The 18,568-nt window shown below is 51.8% G+C and overlaps 1 protein-coding gene across 2 annotated transcripts; it reads left to right on the plus strand.

Annotated features, from left to right (window-relative positions):
* The first annotated feature begins 1,621 nt into the window (after positions 1-1,621).
* Positions 1,622-18,155, plus strand: Col9a2 (collagen type IX alpha 2 chain). 2 transcript variants are annotated; one of them, XM_031378520.1, is made up of 32 exons: positions 1,622-1,886; positions 3,087-3,161; positions 4,487-4,522; positions 4,609-4,671; positions 5,901-5,954; positions 6,067-6,102; positions 6,201-6,224; positions 6,496-6,549; positions 6,867-6,920; positions 7,024-7,071; positions 7,200-7,256; positions 7,348-7,401; positions 7,694-7,747; positions 8,118-8,171; positions 8,267-8,320; positions 8,429-8,482; positions 12,411-12,464; positions 12,859-12,912; positions 13,135-13,188; positions 13,990-14,034; positions 14,447-14,500; positions 14,775-14,828; positions 15,032-15,085; positions 15,164-15,235; positions 15,387-15,422; positions 15,566-15,610; positions 15,705-15,737; positions 15,874-16,020; positions 16,270-16,324; positions 16,602-16,790; positions 17,063-17,140; positions 17,416-18,155. In XM_031378520.1, exons 1-32 carry the CDS (start codon positions 1,815-1,817, stop codon positions 17,613-17,615), a joined length of 2,067 nt encoding a protein of 688 aa, XP_031234380.1. In that variant the 5' UTR covers positions 1,622-1,814; the 3' UTR covers positions 17,616-18,155. The 2 variants fall into 2 exon arrangements, with proteins under 2 accessions (XP_031234380.1, XP_031234381.1); XM_031378521.1 differs by lacking the exons at positions 1,622-1,886; positions 3,087-3,161; positions 4,487-4,522; positions 4,609-4,671 and adding an exon at positions 5,455-5,584.
* The last annotated feature ends 413 nt before the right edge of the window (positions 18,156-18,568 follow it).

Raw genomic sequence — 18,568 nt, forward strand, 5'->3', positions numbered from 1 at the left:
CCTGGTCTACAGAGTGAGTTCCAGGACAGCCAGGGCTACACAGAGAAACCCTGTCTCGAAAAACCTTTAAAAAAAAAATGTTGAGGGTGATTTTTCCATGTGTTTATTCATTTTGTGTATGTGCATGTGCTTATATGTCCAGTGTGTGTGTGTGTGTGTGTGTGTGTGCTGGTGCCTATGGAAGTCAAAAGACAGCATTGGATTCTATGGAACAGGAGTTGGGAGCCACCTAATGTGGATGCTGGGGTCCAAATCCCAAACTTCTATAAAATTAACAAGTGCTTTTAACTGAGGAGCCATCTGTCCAGGCCCCCTTAGCCAGGTCACCTGATTTGCTTGTGGCCAAGTTTCCAGACTGGAGGCCAGTTGGATACAAAGAGCACACGCTACTGGGGGTCAAAGTGCAACTGGTGCTACATTAAGCAGCTGCCGCTCATCAGCTCCTTCAATCTTCAAACTACGACTATGTAGTTATAGTGGGTGTGGTCATGCCTGTGGTTAGTGGCAGCATGAGATCCACAGCCCTTAGCCAGTGAATGGAAGAGAAGGAGAGGAGAAAGGGGCTCTGAACAGAGGTGACTAGACAGGCAGAGGTTTGGGAAGTTACTGAATAAAGTGATGGTTGTGTCCATGGACATGGGAGGATCAGCTGGAAAGGCGTTGAGGGAGAGAAGTCCCAGTCCAGGAGACAGCAGTACGCAAGGTGCTGCAGAGGAGAAAGACAGTAGAGTTGTGTGTCGCTTGCCTGACAGTGGACCTCACGCATGCAGGTGGTTCCACACAGTTAGATAGTCCAGGAACATTTTAGTTTGTGTGTCTGTGCCTTGTGGTGTTTGATAGTCTAAGGGACACTTTTCACAGAACACGGACTCCTCCTTACTATGTAATTGTAGGGATCTGGAGAGACGGCTCAGTGCTTAAGAGAGCATTTGCTGTTCTTGCAAAGACCCAGTTCTGTTGTCAGCACCCACGTGGGAGCTTACACCTTTCTGCAACTCCAGTTACAGGTTGTCTGGTCCCCCATGGGACAGGGTCATACATGAGGGCGAAACACTCATTCGCATCGATAAAAAACTGATCTTTGTACAAGGTCAAGTGGGGTGGCTGGTGGATGCTTGGGAGAGAAGCTGTGAAGGATGGCATTGCCAACGGCAGGTGCAAATGCTAACAGCCTCCTGCCTCAAGGATGGAAGATGTTTAGATCTCACTGGTCAACGGAAGCAGGGAGGTGAGAGGAAAGGGAAGTTTTGAGGCCACAGAATTGATGGTGGAGGGGAAGAGAAGAGGCAGATGGAGAATTTCCGAGGTGGCTGATTCAAGAAAGATGTTGGTGTGTTTTAATATGGCAGGGACCTGGTTGTCTGTGGAGAGGACTGAGCTAGGTAGAAAAGACCGAGTAGGGTGGAGTCCTGGCCACGTCTCCAGAACAGTTGAGGCTCTGGAGGATAAAGGACCCAGACAAGCTTGCCTCAGGCCAGGGGAAAGATGGGGCTGAGGACCAGGAGGAAGGCTTTGATCCTGGAGGGCAAGGAGGAAAAGGACTTCGGATGGGCATCTGCTCTTTACACAGAATGTGGTCCCGCACCTCTGAGACTTCCACTCAAACTCAGAATGTAGACCCAGGGTGGGCACAGAAGATCCGCCCTTGGCCGGGCGGAGCTGGACACTTCCTCCCCACAGTGCTCTCAGGTGACAGGCCTGCAGGTCCCCGCCCAGGCCCGCCCCGCCGCGTATTCCGGAGATCCAGTCCGAGGCTCCGAAATCAGCCCCCGCCGTTGGTACGTGGACCCCTGCTCCAGAACTCGCTGCTCGCCATGACCGCCGTGCCCGCGCCCCGCAGCCTAGTCGTTCTCCTCCAGGTGCTGTGGCTCGCCCTGGCTCAGATCGTAAGTCCTGTCACTTCTCTGGCACTGCAGTCCCCGGTGCAGAGCCTGGGCTTAAGGATTCTGGAGTCTTTAGGACCTGTTCTCTTCCGTCCTTAGCCCGAGGGGCAGCTGAGGACAGAGCTGCTGGGGTGGTGCGTAAGGGGCAAACCACTCGCTCTCAGTGAAGGGAGATGGACTAGTCCGGGAGCCAGAGGGACGTTGCCTTGGGATGCTTGGCCTTTCCTGGGACAGGCAGCGTCGAGCAGGAGATGGCGCGGGGTCCTGGCAGCGGAGAGAGCCCAGGTGGTGGCAGAGACAATGGTGGCTATTCAGTCGACAGCGGAGCCTCCGCCTCCGGAGTCTCCTAAGGGGCCCGGGCTCCAGCCAGACTTCTCTGTGGTCCCAATACGTCCGTTTCCTCTGACTGTGGGCTTCTGCCTCATTTCGCAGGAACAGCTGGGGCCCGGGAAAGAGATGCCTGGTTTAGGACCTAATGGGGACGCTGGGTCTGGTGCGATCCGGCCGTGCGCCTAGCAGTGCTAGTGTAGGGGTACAGTTCACCTGTGGGGCGCCAGCCTGGCACTTCTTAACCTGGGGAGAGCACCTGGCGCCAGCATCTGACCCGCGCGGACGTCTTCCTGAGTCGGGGCTGGTCCACTACGAGAGACACCTTAGGGAGAACTGGGTGGGAAGAGTCCCAGCTTTCCTTCTTCTCTGAGGGCGCTTTACCTCCACCGGGGACGAGGGAGAGGTGCCAGTTCACCGCTATACCTGTTGTTGGTTAGAAAACCGCAATAGTTCGAAAGGCCATCGTTGGCCAGGCATCATCTTGCACATCATCTGTGATTTGAGCAAATGATGTCTTCATCTATTTCTCACCGTGAGAGTGCAAAGATCGTGTCCAGGGGAAGAAGTCAGCCGAACTAGGGTGTAATCACGGTTTCAGCATTCACTTCCAGTGATCACGAGCCTTTCTGTGTGTTTCTTCACCCTCTGCCTGTCACCCCTAGTAGTACCCCCTAGAGTTCTGAGGAGTTCATAAAGTAACAGCATAATGGCACACAGTGCCTGACACACAGTAGCTCCTCAACAAACTCCCCTTGCAGCACTGTCCCCTTGGAGAGATGCCGCCCTAGTCACCTTCGCTCTCCGGGTCTCCAGCAGCCCCTGGGAGCCCAGTTCTGCGTCCTGTCTGAGGGCTGCACTCTTGTGTATTTTCAGAGAGGTCCACCAGGGGAGCCGGGTCCTCCAGGGCCACCAGGGCCACCAGGAGTGCCTGGTTCGGATGGCATCGACGTGAGTATCTAACTTCAGACTTGAGAAGAAGGAGGGTTATCCACAAAGGAGAACTTTGTGAGCGCAGGGGTGGGGAATGCCTGGAAGTTTAGCGCCCCCTGTTGCCAGTAGGCGGTGCCTGCAGAGACCACAAGGAGTCTGTTTGTTCAGAGAAAACCCCAAACCAGCCTTGAAATGCGGGAGTCTGTCATAGCCACCCAGCAACAAGGGCCTGCTGTTCTGCTGTTGGCCTCAGCTCACAGCGTGGCCTCATCCCCCTCCCTCTCTTCCTCCTCTTCGTGCGGTCCCCGGACGCACTACGCGCTTCTTTTAAGGTAGCTGGAGAGCCTCGTGTAGACTGTTAGGTAGCTTGGGATCACACTCCTGTCTCTCCCTTCTGCTTTTAGCTCCCGGATTTAGAATCAGCTGAGCTTGTCTTCTGCTTTCCCAGTGTGCTGAGGGTTAACTACCTCATTCTGGAGGCTCCCCTAGGAGGTCGGCTGGCTGTTTACGGTTTGGACAGACTTCTATTCAGTCTGGTGCCCCCACCCCCAAAAGCAGGGCGCTGGGCCCCAGCCAGGCTCTTGCTGCTGCAGGCTCCGGAATGCCCGGGGGCCTCTCTGGGGCTAAATCTGACTCCGCAGCCCTGCCCTTCTCCCACCAAGGGTCCTTTGTCACACGGAAAAGAGACCTTTCTTTTCTTGAGAACATTTTGAATCTACCCCATGTTGGCCCCCTTGATCTTTGCCTCTGTCCTGAGTCTCTGGTTTTCCTGACTGAAAGCCACCACCACTCTCCCTCTTCAGATTTCTCTAAAAGCTTTATTTTAATTTTAATTTAATTTATTTTTTTTTTGTCATTTGCTTTATTTCTCTCGGTTAACCAGAAGCCCAGGGACTTCACAGCTAGTACCCCACCAACATCAGCATGCCTAGACTCTACTTGATTAAATGACCCTCCTAGTTGACTGACTGGATGGATGTTGATGCACTTCTATTTTGTTTTATTTTAATTTAGTTTACCTTAATGTAGACAAGGTCTCTTTATGTAACCGTGGCTGTCCTGAAATTCGATGTTAGATTAGGCTGGCCTTGAACTTACAGACTTTTGCATACCTCTAGAGGCCTCCTGAGTTCTGGAACTAAAGGCCTGTGTGCATCTGAATTTTATTTTGAGCAAAGGGAGCTGTTTTTTGGGTTTTTGTTTTGTTTTGTTTTGGGTTTGTTTTTTTTTAAAAGTGCAAGTTTCAGCACAAAAGAGAGAGGAGAAAGCTCTTTGGGACCACCCAGCCAGGCTGGTCCACACAATGTCTTGGGGAAGCATGTCTCACAACTTGTGTCTTGCAGGGCGACAAGGGGCCTCCAGGTAAAGTTGGTCCTCCGGTGAGTGCTTTTTTTTTTCTTTGACCTTTGATGCTTCCACTACTTTCTCTCCTCTGACTAATATCTGTTCTGCTTCTAATTTCAAGGGATCCAAGGGAGAACCTGGCAAACCCGGGCCAGATGGTCCAGATGGGAAGCCTGGCATCGATGTGAGTACCTGAGGCTGGGAAGCATCTGACTCTGGCTTTGTTCACACATATGCTAGTCAAAGGGTAGCAAGATGTCGACTCTGTAGCCAGTCAGGCCTCCTCATTGGATACAACTGTGACCTCACCCCTGTCTCATAGCCACCCTGTCTGGAAGCCTTGGATCTCTGGCAGCTAGGAGCCAGAGAGGGACTTTGCTTTCTGTGAGGACCAGGGTTGTTTGCAGGTGTGGGTGGAGACCTAGTCTCATACTTCTGGTCTCTAGAAATTATACTGTCTTTCTGTGTCCTAGCCACATACCCCACCCGCAAACACACACACACTGTCACTCCTGTCTCCATAGCTTTGCTTTTCCATCTATCTCCTCTGCAGCTCTGGCACAGCTCGAGGAAGGAACACCATTACAGGGTTCCCAGGGACCTCAAAGCCACACATTCCCCGAGGACAGTCTTAGGGTGGTGGGTACTCTTCACCCATACCCCACAGAGATTACAAAACACACTGCCGCCCTCCAGCAAGTCTGTGCCTAGGTCTGCCCAGAGAGATGGGTGTTAGGGTTAGGATTAGGGTTAGGGTTGGTGGGGGCGTGTTAATTTGTTTGCAAATGAGAAAGATGAAGGCTTTCAGAAGTTACCCAGAGCAGACACTGAGCACGTCACCACTGTCCAGATTCTCTTCCAAGTACCTAGACTGTGATGAGTGAGGTTGGGCCCACAGGTGTTTGAGTCTTCACTTTTTGTCTCTCAAAGGAGGGTAATTGCCTTGAGACTGGAGCTCAGTGGCATCATGGTCTCATCACAATTGGGCATGGCAGTACACATCTGTAATTTCAGTACTCAGGGGGTGGGAAAGAGTCAGAAGTTCAAGGTCACCCTCCGGTACTCAGTGAGCCATACACAAAAAGGATAACTGCAAGGTATGGGGGCACATGCCTTTAATCCCAAGATAGATCTCTCTGAGTTTGAGTTTGAGGCCAGTCTGGTCTACATAGTAACATCCAAGGCTAGCCTAGGCTAGGCATAGTGAGACTCTATCTTTTTTTTTAAGGAGAATAATTGTTTTTCCTGCCTCCCTGGATTCCTAAGTAAACCAGTGAAAGAGAAAGGGGAAGGTATAGTCCCCAGGTCTCTAGCCAGTGTGGAAGCCGAAGGAGGAGTCCCCTAGACTTGCCCTGCCCTGTGAGTTAAGGGCAGGCTGCACCTCAATAATCCTACCATCTCTTTCTTCCCCAGGGTTTAATGGGAGCCAAAGGGGAGCCTGGCCCAATGGGGACCCCTGGAGTCAAGGTACATGTTCACTGAAGACAAACTAAGGCCAGAGCGTGGAGGAGCTGCAATAGAGGGAAGTATGGATTCCAGAAGGCTCTAGCCTCTGACTTCTCTCTCATTACTCCTGCAGGGCCAGCCTGGGCTCCCAGGGCCCCCTGGCCTGCCGGTAAGTACCATGCACAAGGGTGTGGAGAGGTCCTCTAGAGGTTAGGGAGACCTGCAGAGGGGAGCTGTTCATCTGATTTCCTTTTCCTCTTGTCACAGGGCCCTGGTTTTGCTGGACCTCCCGTAAGTTCTGAGGGTGTAGGGCAGGGTACACAGACACTGGGGAAGGAGGGGAGTCCTCATCATGAGAAATGACCAGTATGCTGTGTTGGTGTCAAGAGTGGGCCAGTGTGAGTCTGGAATAGTCTAGTCATACAGCCTCATAAGCCTTGTCTGCTGGAAGTTGTTTAACTAGTCACAGTGAGGAAGAGACTTTTGGTACCTGTCCCTACCTTCCCATCTAAGGTGGCTGACCTTGGGAGGCATCTGGGACAGCTATCTCTTTGCCCCACAGGGACCACCTGGACCTGTTGGCCTCCCTGGTGAGATTGGAACCCCAGGCCCCAAGGTGAGCCCCAGTCACCCTTTAACTCTGCCCCTTGCCCTGCACACCTAAGCTGGCAGTCTGGATCAGGCTTTCTAGGAGTTTCTGGCCCATGAGGAACTCCTCCAGGCTAGGGGCAGATCTCCTGCTGATCCTAGGACTGTAGCAAGTCTTCCTGGGAGGCTCAGGGCTGGTGCTGCCTGCCAGTTTCCTGGATCTCCTTCTGGAGGCGCCCTAAAGGGTGATGTGGATGGGACCGTGCCAGGAAGTGGCGGGGGAGAGAAAGGATAAACTAGGTCCCAGCAGGATGATGTTGCAATTTGGGCTCTTCTTGCTTCCAGGGGGATCCAGGACCAGAGGGACCATCAGGGCCCCCGGGCCCCCCTGGGAAACCAGTGAGTGTCTTCAGTTCTTTTGAATGGCCATGTGTTCCCGAGGAAGTGGCTTTCAGTGGGTATGGATCAGGTCTGGTCTCATCCTTATCACATCTCCTCTCAGGGCCGACCAGGAACCATCCAGGGCTTGGAAGGGAGTGCCGATTTCTTGGTGAGAAACGGGGTCTGGAGACACTGACAGGGGTTTTCAGTGAGAGACAGAAGGGGGTTTGGGGAACCATTGCTTAGCTGGCCCTGACGGGCAAGAAATGGCAAGGCCTTACAGGATTTTCTTTCCAGTGTCCAACCAACTGTCCAGCTGGTGTGAAGGGTCCCCAGGGTCTGCAAGGAGTGAAGGTGAAAGGGGTGGCTTTTCCTTGGAAGGGAGGATGGTTGGCACAAGTACTTGGAAGGAACCTGGGGCTGAAGAATCCCCTCTTCCTTTTAGGGCCATCCAGGCAAACGGGGGATTCTGGGTGATCCTGGTCGCCAGGGGAAGCCCGTGAGTATGAGAGCTAAGGGCCAGGGATGAGGATGAAGAGATTAAAGGGAGGCAATCCTACAGAGATCAGCCACCTTCTTCATCCCTTCCTCTGTCCTTATGGGCTCAAGGGGGACAGATCCCTGAGATGAAGGGCAGGAGGCCACTGGGTCTCTTGTTGGGCCCCCTTTTCATGTGGTATGGGACTTCATGGTTTCCAGTTGCCCTGTCTGGTTATCTGTGTTGGGAAGGTTGCTGATGTCTGTTTGTTTTGTACTCACATGTTAGTCTGACTGCTCTTCCTTGTTCCTAGGGCCCTAAGGGAGATGTGGGTGCCTCTGGAGAACAAGGCATCCCTGGACCACCGGTAAGAAGCATCCCACTCTTATGCCCTCTATCATCCTGGGAGCCCTTTAATGGCCTCTAATTTATAAAGATATCTGTGTCTGGCTGGGTGGGGTGCCTGGATAGATTGAGAGATTGAGGCTGGCTGTAAGGATAAGGAGGACAGGAGCAAGGCTGCCCACCAGAAGGCCTGCCTAAAGTCCAGGCCTGCTACTTATTTCTTTAAAAGCCCTGCTTCCTTTCTACATCTGAGCTGCTTTGTACTGTTGCAAGAGGGAGGGACACTCTGCCCATTTCAAAGGAGTGTCGCGAGTGGGGTGGGGTCAGAAAAGACATAAATGAATTGGGCCTTGCAGCTGTCTCCACCGTCTTTGTTTGTTTGTTTTTGACAGGGCCCCCAAGGCATCAGGGGCTACCCAGGCATGGCAGGACCCAAGGGAGAGATGGTGAGTTTGTGGGGGCCGTGAAAGAGTTGCTCTGACCAGTACTCTGGGCTCTAAAGTCCATCTCGGACTGATCTGCAATCTTTTCCTCTCCCCAGGGTCCTCGTGGATATAAAGGCATGGTGGGCTCCATTGGTGCTGCTGGGCCACCGGTAAGCCTGCTTCTGTCTCCAGGCCCTACACTGGAGGTCTGTGACTTCAAACTGGGTGCTGGTCTTAATGGGCTCATGTGACTTGGGTTCTTGTCTTCTTCATGACAGGGTGAAGAAGGCCCAAGGGGGCCACCAGGTCGAGCTGGTGAGAAGGGGGATGTGGTAAGTTCTCAGGCACCCTTATCTGAATAGACCACCTGAAGAGTACCGGAAAGGGAGCGTCTCCATCCAAGGCTGGCGTGTGTGTGCCTACACACATTGACATTTATTTATGTGCCTGTCAGTCTGGATGGGGGTGACTTCTGGTTATGTGGGCATTCTGATGGTCTGTGGTGAGAACCCAGTCATCTTGCTATGTTCATACATCACAAGAAGTCTTGGGATCCAATCTTTTTTGTTTGTTTGTTTGTTTGTTTTCGAGACAGGGTTTCTCTGTATATCCCTGGCCATCCTGGAACTCTGTAGACCAGGCTGGCCTTGAACTCAGAAATTCACCTGCCTCTGCCTCCCAAGTGCTGGGATTAAAGGTGTGCGCCACCGCTGCCCAGGAGGATCCAATCTTGTAGTCACTGGGGTCACACAATGAAAGTCCAGCAAATTAACTATGGAACTAATGGAATTTGGTCTGGACCCAAAGACATCTATAACAGTTGCTTAACTCTTCTTTCTCTCTTTCTCTTTCTCTTTTTCTTTCTCTTTCTCTTTCTCCCTTCCTCTTTCTTTCTTTCTTTCTTTCTTTCTTTCTTTCTTTCTTTCTTTCTTTCTTTCTTTCTTCTTTCTTTCTTCTTCTTTTTTTAATAGACCCTTTTTCTGAGCAGGGTTTTTGTTTATTTGTTTTGAGGCAGGGTCTTTCTACAAAGTCCCAGCTGTCCTGGAACTCACTCTGTAGACCAGGCTGTCCTATAACTCACAGAGATCTCTCTGCCTCTGCCTCTCATGTGCTGGAACTGAAGGCATGCATCACCTCTTCTGTCCTTCTGAGGAGTTTTAAAATCACAGAAAACTGAGCGAAGGGTGCCTGACTTGGGAAGCGGGAATAGATGCCTGGGGACGGGAAGTCATTTTCTTCAGTGTTGCAGCCACTAGCAAGTTGCCCATATTCCAGTAAATAAGGCCACCCACACCCAAACACAGCAACTTAATTAAAGTGAGCTTTATTAAATTCGGATCACATCCATACACATAGAGGGGTGGTAGTGACCTGAATTCAGTTCCTGGGATCCACCTAAATAGAGGTGGAAAGGAGAACCGAGGCAGGCAGATTTCTGAGTTCAAGGCCAGCCTGGTCTATGGAGTGAGTTCGAGACAGAGAAACCCTGTCTTGAAAAACAAAAACAAAACAAAAACAAGAAGGAGAGAACCAATTCCACAAAGTTGTTTTCTGATTTCCATGCAAGTACTATAGCACTTGCATGTTCCACAACATACACACACACAAACACACACCATCATCATCATCATCATCATCATCATCATCATCATCATCATCATCATCATCATCATCATCACAAGAACAATAATAATACATACCCACCAAACAAACAAAAAGACCTGAGATTAAGAACGGGAAGAACTCATTGGGAAGGGGGGGGATTCAGTAGGAGTGGGACAGTGGGTGACAGGAATTATAAATGACCAAAATATGTTATATACATGAATGAAATTGCCAGAAAAAAAAACTTAATTAAAAATATATGAGCAAGGCATGGTGCTTTGTGAGTTCAAGGCCAACCTGGTCAACATAGAGAGTTCCAGGCCACTTCAGGCTACACATTAAGACCCTGTGGGATAGGGATAGAGAGATGGCTCAGCAGTTAAGAACACTTGTTGCTCTTCCAGAAGACTCGGGTTAGACTCTCAGAACCCACGTGGCAGCACCAAAGTGCAGTGCTAGGAGGTCCGATGCCTTCTTCTGGCTTCCTTGGGCATTTTGCTTACATGTGGTACAAAACTACCTTTCTATTTAAGAAAGAACAGTGGTGGTGCAAGCCTTTAATCCCAGCACTTGGGAGGCAAAGGCAGGCGGATTTCTGAGTTTGAGGCCAGCCTGGTCTACAGAGTGAGTTCCGGGACAGCCAGGGCTACACAGAGAAAAAAAAAAAGAAAGAAAGAAAGAAAGGAAGAAGAAGAAAGAAAGATGGAGGTCATTTGTGTCCTCAGAAATTTTGATTTCTGTGGAAAGCCTGAGAAGAGTGAGTTTAACAGAACAATATCCACATTCCTGTGGCACTGCAGAGTGTTAATTGGTATGTCCCAGTTGAAGGACAATTTGACAATGTATATAAGATTCAAATGTATATCTTTATCATACTTATCAAATGTGATAAAATTCTATTTTAATTTTATCTTTAAAAACTATTGTACTTAGCCAGGTGGTGGTGGCAACCCTTACCTTTAATCCTAGGAGGCAGAGACAGGCGGATCTCTGAATTCGAGGCCAGCCTGGTCTATAGAGTGAGTCCCAGGACAACAAGGGCAACTCAGAGAAACCCTGTCTCGAAAACCCCAAACCAGACCAAAACAGAAATTTATACACTTGTAGTCTTGACTGTTCTGGAACTTGATATGTAAACCTGGCTGGCCTTGAACCCACAGAGTTTAGTTGCCTCTGCCTCCTGAGTGCTGGTATTAAAGGCACGTGCCATTACATGTAGCCCAGCATATTTAATTAAATTTTAAATTTTATTATTATTATGTGCGTGCCTCAGCATGCATATGGAGCCAGAGTACAACTTAACAGGAATCAATCGGTTCTCTCCTTCCACCTGTGGATTCTGGAAACCAAACTCAGGTCAACAGGCTTCCATGGCAAATCCCTGAGCCATCTCACCAGCTCTTACATTTGGGCAATGTAATTTTTGTGTCACTGGTTGAGGCATTGATAGAGTATATAAGTCGCTATGTATCACAAGAAGGTATTTCCTAATATGGTAAACCAAGGGCTCCTCAATGTTGTTGGTAACCTCTAAGGTTGTTAAGTAGTGGGGTGGGGAGATAATTGATGCAGAGCAGAAATTCATGCTATGTTAACAGAATGGGAAAAAAAAAAGATTGCTGATTTGCTTGGGGAAGAAAACCCCCAAGCTGAAAGTTCAGTTAACTGTATTTTAGTGAAAGTTTAAAAACACATAGAAGAGTAGAGAGGCTGCTACAGAGAATCCCATATGGCTGTCTCACAGGTTCTGGGTCAGACATTTGCCATGAATGATTCTTTGTCCTGTCCTACAAACACACTTCTTTCTCTGTCCCACAGTCCTTCACTAGATTACTGCTTCCTTTCTTTCCCTCCTTCCTTCCTTCCTTCCTTCCTTCCTTCCTTCCTTCCTTTTTCTTTGTTTTGGTGTTTTGAGGCAGGGTTTCTCTGGGTAGCCCTGGCTGTCCTGGAACTCTTTCTGTAGATCAGGCTGACCTGGAACTCAGAGATCTACCGGCCCCTGCTTCCCGGCTGTGCCATTTTCAGAGATACTTGGCTCATCTCATTTGCCTCCACACACTTCCTTGCAGAATCATATTATTATCGCAACTGGAGAAAGAGGGCTGGAGAGATGGCTCAGAGGGTAAAGGCACCCGCCACCAGGACTGATAGTCCGCATGGTGGAAAGAGAGAACAGACTCCTGAAAGCTGTCCTCTGACCTCCACAAGCATGCCCACAGGAATGAAGAAACAAAAAGAAAACTATGAAGGATGCAGCTATCTTTAGCATCACCAAGTAGCTAATCTGTCTATAGCTTATTCTTGTTTTCCCCAAACTACCTTCATAGCTCTTATTCAAAGCAAGACAGCTTCCCCCTACCCAATATGAAGCCTACCTGTCACTCTTGGTAACTCTTTCTCTACCCGAGTAATGACTGTGAATGCCTGGGGCTCCCAGGAACCACTGCACAGCCCTCCCCGCCCAGATGCTTAGTGATGATCTGGACACCCTTCCCTTAGTGTCAGGCCACAGGTCTTGAGTGGTACCCACTCAGCCTCTGTCTGAGTCTGGCCCATGCCACAAGGACTCTGGGACCGTTGCCTCATCGGTGCCTTCCTCTCTCCACAGCCAGTTAGGCTCAGCATTCTAAAGGTGACCTCCTCTCTGCTTTCCAGGGGAGCCAAGGTGCCCGAGGACCCCAGGGGATAACAGGCCCAAAGGGAATAACTGTAAGTGCTCAGGGTCCAGGCCCTGGTCTTGGTTAGTTTGTCTGCATCTCTACATGGAGAGGAAGCTGGGGGTCTAGATTAAACTCTGTGGTAGACTGCTGGCTCTGTAACCTGACTGGTTTACAGTCTGAGAGTATCTTCAACCTGCAAGTAGTGGGGAATCGTGTGTAGGGACAAGGGAAGCTTGAGCAATTTGAGCGGTCATCCACACACCAAGGAAGGGTGTGGCTTGTCCTTCTTAACCCTGTCCCCTGTGGGCTGGTGTTTCCTGAGATGATCAGAGCCTCTCTGCTTGTACACTGTGGCTGTCACAGAGGTTCATGTCACAGGGTGGGTGGCTTGACCTGATAGGTCTTCCCATTGTGACACTCCCTTGAACTTTCTTCCTGCGCAGGGTCCACCAGGCATTGATGGCAAGGATGGAACCCCAGGCATACCTGGCATGAAGGTAAGAGTAGGGGGCACTCATGGGGCTGGGCATGGTCAGGCCTGTTCCACCTCAGGCCTTTGAGCCCTGTCGCACCAATCCTAGGATATTCAGAACCAGCTGCTCTTTCTGTTTCTAGCAAGTCTTCTTGCTTCTGGATCTGTTTCTCTGCCTGCACTTACGTGGGAGCCATGAGACCTCAGGCTGGGGTTCCAACCTGTGTTTCTGGTTGTTTGTCTCCAGGGCAGTGCAGGACAAGTGGGACGGCCAGGAAGCCCAGGCCATCAGGGCTTAGCGGTGAGTGCCAGTGGAAAGCCACCAAGGCTGCCCACAGGCAAGTTGATCCTCCAGGGCTTCAACGAAGCCAGCCACTCTGTCGTCTCCCTCTCTGTGGTGGTGTGAGGGGCCGATGAGGTAAAAATTACACCCAAGCTCCGGCCCTGTCACCGCATCACCTTGCCACAGTCTGTGCAGCACCTGGCTTGGGGTAGGCAGCCTCAACATTGGACAGTTATTTTAGTCTTCTCTTTCGTTGTTACATATCCTCTACGTCAGCTGAGTGGAATCTAAACATTTCCCTGCTAATCCCCTCAGGCTCTCCAGTGCCTCTACGAAACTCACTCCATTTAGCTATTCAGTAATTATTGATTACTTGAGGTACATAGTAACGAGAAAACAGTTTTAAGGGGGGAGCGGTAATCGCGGACCTCGCTAGCTCGTCTCAGTGGCAGTGACCACCACAGTTTGAGGCCAGCCTGATACCCCTACTCCATACTTCTGGAGCTCAGCCTGTGAATGCCTACTCTTCTCTTTCCTGAGGGAGGGCCACAGCTTGTTCTCTGTGCATGTGTAGACTTGTGTTCACCGTGTGTTACTCTTTCCCCATGAACATGGACATTGATAGACAGGCCATTGTCCGGAGCCCACTCTTCCAACAGCAAACCTGGAAAGGCAGCCCAGTTAGTGATACCATGGCTGGACCTTTAGTTGTTTAGTCCCCACAAGGGGGAGAAAATCTGGACTGGGCATGGAGGCAACGTGGCAAGTACACCCATCTCCCCATGCCTGGGCAGAAATCAATACCAAATTTTCTTTTAGGGTGTGCCAGGTCAGCCCGGAACAAAAGGAGGTCCTGGGGACAAGGTGAGGAGACTCCCCTTCGTCAGGGGAATCTGTTCTGCCTCAATAAGGGGAGACCAGGGAGTGAGACATGAGGCATGGCTTTAGGATTGTGAGGCCCAGTGCTTACTCAAGGCTCGACACAGGCTCCTTAGGCCAAACCACCTTCTGCTACCACCCTGCCCATGATCCTGAAACAGGATGTGGTCTGGAATCCAGAGGAGAAACAAACCCAGGAAAAGCAATGGAACCCAGAGGATTTGATCAAGAACACCCCCACCCCCACACACACACACACACATACCCACCCCCCCCAACTCTGCACTCTTCCCTGATTATTTGGTTGCAGACTTTGTTGAGGTTCCTGGGTCAACCCTAGGCGAAGGCTGATGATGGGCAGCTACCAGACTGACAAGAGAATTGTGTTTTCCTGCAGGGTGAACCAGGCCAGCAGGGCTTCCCTGGAATCTCCGGTCCCCCTGGGAAAGAAGTGAGTAGTACTCCCTCTACTTTCCCAGTAGGGTTTTAGTCCTGAGGCCTGAGTCCTTGACATTACAATGGGGCCAGGGTGAGGCTGAGGGATGAAGCCCAAGTCTGGGGTGTGTCTTGAGTCTGTCCCACTGTCGCTAGTAAGCTCATTCTCTTTTCTAGGCTAGCCTCCTTAATTGAAGACAATTAGCTGGTCCAAGGGTGGGGAAGGCTGAGCGAGGGGTAGGAAGAAGGGTCCCACCAGGCCTGCTGCTTACCCTCCTTTCTCCTTCCAGGGGGAGCCAGGGCCTCGAGGAGAAATTGGTCCACAGGGCATCATGGGACAGAAGGTAAATGGTCTCTCCCTAAGGATCCTTGCCGCAGCTGGGTCCTCTCTGACAGGCCTCAAATGAATGTCTGTAAAAAAGAGTAATAAGAAGGACCCCTGCTGGTGACAGCCAGAATGGACGGCACTTATCCTGCTAGTGTCCGGCTTAACCTAAAAGGCTGGCCCCGCTGAGAGCCCAGGGGTGACCTCCGCTTCCCGTTTCAGGGCGACCAGGGCGAGAGGGGGCCAGTGGGGCAGCCAGGTCCTCAAGGACGACAGGTGAGCACAGCTGAGGGGAACAGTGGGCTCACAACTGGATCCCTTGTTTGATTTACTCCATTTTTTTCCCCACCTCAGGGCCCCAAGGGAGAGCAGGGGCCTCCAGGAATTCCAGGACCCCAAGGCTTGCCAGGCATCAAGGGAGATAAGGTGCTGTAGGAGGCTGGAAAACACCCGGGAGAAGAGCCCAAGTCTGGGATGCTGTAGGCCGTGGGATTGGGTTAGACCAGAAGAAACAGGGAGCTAGAGGAGCTCCCCTCTTGGAGAGGACATTTCACTACACCATAATCTCTTTTTCCAGGGTTCCCCAGGGAAGACCGGGCCCCGAGGAGGAGTGGTGAGTCCCAGCGCCCCTAGTCCTGCTCGAAGGCATTGAGTAGTGCCTGGGGCCTCGGGTCTGTCCACACTTGCAGACCCTGAGTCCCGCATCGCATTGTTGCCATCATGGCTGGCTCTTGACACAAGGTTCTCTTTCTGCAGGGTGACCCGGGGGTGGCCGGCCTTCCGGGAGAGAAAGGAGAGAAGGTGAGCAGGGCACCAGAGAGCGGGACAGGAGTGTGGGGTGTGTGCGTGGCCTGGGTTCCCCGCCACATCCTGACTGCTCCTCCTCTGCTTGTAGGGCCAGTCAGGAGAGCCAGGGCTTAAGGGACAGGTGAGCTCCTCCCTTCCCCCTCTCCCTCCCTCGCAAAAGGATGCTTTCTTCTTTCTGGCTCCGCCCTCTCCCCGCCCCTTTTCCTACTCTCCCCTTCCCTTCAGAAGCCTTCTCAGTCCACACTGTCCCCTGGCAGCAAGGAGTCCGTGGAGAACCCGGCTACCCCGGCCCCAGCGGAGATGCTGGTGCCCCAGGAGTGCAGGGCTACCCCGGGCTTCCCGGGCCCCGAGGACTGGTGGGAGATCGAGGCGTGCCAGGACAACCCGGGAGACAGGGTGTGGTGGTGAGTGGACCCTAGGGCTAGGGGATTCTATAGGAAGGGCATCTTCTTGGGGGTGGGGGGGTGCGGCATATTACTTAAAGCTGGGAGTTCCCATAGGTGTCCTGGCTTCTCAGAGATTGGCCCCCATATCGAGAGAATAGGTGTGACACGTGTGCAAAAATGCTGGATGAAGATGAGAACCAGAGGGTTGCAGGAGTGGTTGGTCTTGGCAGCCAGAGCTCCTTCCTGAATTGTCTCCTCTGCTCTCAGGGCCGAGCTGCCAGTGACCAGCACATCGTGGATGTGGTGCTGAAGATGATTCAAGGTGAGGGGAGGGCTGCAGTTCCTCCTCATAGCCCACTTCAGTATGCAGCTATCCTTCACCAGTCTCTCCATGTGTCTTTGCTTGAGAGTCTGGAGTCCCTGGTGTGCGTCCCAGCTCTGCCTCCTCAGACACTGTGGAACCTTGGATAGACTTCCATAGCAATGGGCTTAGGGAAGGGGAAGCTCAACGCGGGGCTTTCCTATCTACATGCGTATGGCCAGGATGCTCTGTCTTCTCCAGGCTCCTCTTAGACCCTTCTTCCTCCTCTTCCCTTCAGAGCAACTTGCAGAGGTAGCTGTGAGTGCCAAGCGAGAAGCCCTGGGTGCGGCAGGGATGGTGGGCCTTCCAGGACCTCCTGGCCCCCCTGGATATCCAGGCAAACAGGGTCCCAATGGGCACCCCGGCCCCCGAGGCATTCCTGGCATCGTGGGAGCAGTGGGTCAGATTGGCAACACTGGACCCAAGGGTGAGTCCCACTGGAGCTAAAGCTGGGCAAGGGGGATTGGGTCAAGGGCAGCTTGGTACATAGGAAATGCCAGTTGTTTATTGGACACTTTTCTATAATAAACCTTATCTGATACAGAACCTTCCAAATTTTATCTGGATCCCACTTTATCTAACCAGCCCTCCATGGTCATTTCCAACCTTTTCCAATTGTATACTTCCACAGTAGATGTGTATGAAGCAAAATAAGAAATACTTGTCAGTTTGGGAAAAGACACTCCTTTTTGTCTGCAGGAAAGCGTGGAGAGAAGGGGGATCAAGGAGAAATGGGTCGTGGCCATCCCGGGATGCCTGGGCCCCCAGGGATCCCAGGTAACAAACATCTTGACCCTGTCCAGCCACCCTTCTGACTCAGCTTGGGGGGGATGACACCCAGATTTTCCGCGTGGAAGCCTGGCACTCAGTCAAGCTGGAGGACCTAGGTGTCTCTGGGAGGATCTGGCTAGGAGCTGGCAGTTGGGGAGCCAGGCATCGTCTGTGTCTTCCTTCCACGATATTCGTGGTCTAGTTTTCCCTGCCTGAACACTCTTCTGGCAGTCAGTTCTTCTCCCAGTCTTACTCTCTGGTCTGTCCTCTCCTCCTCACAGGTCTTCCTGGCCGGCCTGGCCAGGCAATCAATGGCAAGGATGGAGACCGAGGATCCCCAGGGGCTCCAGGAGAGGCAGGGCGACCTGGACGGCCAGGTCCAGTGGGGCTACCAGGCTTCTGTGAGCCTGCCGCCTGCCTGGGAGCTTCGGCCTATACCTCCGCTCGCCTCACAGAGCCTGGGTCCATCAAGGGGCCATGAGCAACCAGACGGGACAGAGCCTATTAGCATCTAGGGCCACCTCTGGGTGGATATGCACCCCAGCCCCAGGAAGCTAGATTTCCCAGGATCTTGTCTGGAAACCCAGGGGTCCTGAAGACAAGCTCAGTGAGGGAGGGGTCGGGAACGGGAGAGCACGGGAGTAAAGGTGACACCAACAAAGCAAGTATTGGAGAGCTACCCCTCCCAAGGGAAGAGGGTAGCTTTTCTTCCCAGAGTACCAACTACTCCTCACCCATGCCATTCAGCACTGGCCATCCCACCCTTGGGGCAGTGGGGCTGAGGCTTTTGGTGGTCCTTACCCTATTCTTACTCTCTGGACTAATTACTTTTGGGTGTTTGTTGGGAGAGAGTACCCTGAGGTAGGAGTCCTTAGGCCAGCCCCGCTACTGTTTCTGTCTCGCACCTGAGTATTTAAACCCCCCATCTCCCTTGTTTTGGCATCACTGTTTCCCAGTCCCTTTTGCCCATACCACTCTGGCCTTTGTGTAAATAAAAGTTTCCAAGTTGGTTACAAAGTGACTTCCTGTGGATGAAGATGGGTCTCCGCTGCTGCGCAAAGTGGAGATCTGGGTACATCTTAAGTTGTGAGCATTGGGACCCCTGGTCTGTTTGAGGAACTTGTGTAGTAAGAAGTTGAGGGTTGAGGCTGGGTTTTGAGTCACTGTGTAACTTTGGGCAAACTGCTTATGCATCGTTGTCCAGTGGTGACAAGTGCTTAGCCATGTCATATGTATATAAAAGTGTGCCATATCCACTGGGTTGCCTGGGCTCTCTCCCACTCTTCCCCTCCCTCCACTTCCTTTATCCCTTTCATTCCTCGTGCATTCTGGGTCTCGTGTACTTAGACTGGCCTTGAACTTGCTGTATAGCTGAGGATGACCTTGAACTTCTGAATCTTCCTGCCTTTTGGTGTTTCCAGGGGTGTATCCCCA

This window comes from Mastomys coucha, unplaced genomic scaffold, assembly GCF_008632895.1.
Source record: "Mastomys coucha isolate ucsf_1 unplaced genomic scaffold, UCSF_Mcou_1 pScaffold18, whole genome shotgun sequence".
Lineage (NCBI taxonomy): Eukaryota > Metazoa > Chordata > Mammalia > Rodentia > Muridae > Mastomys > Mastomys coucha.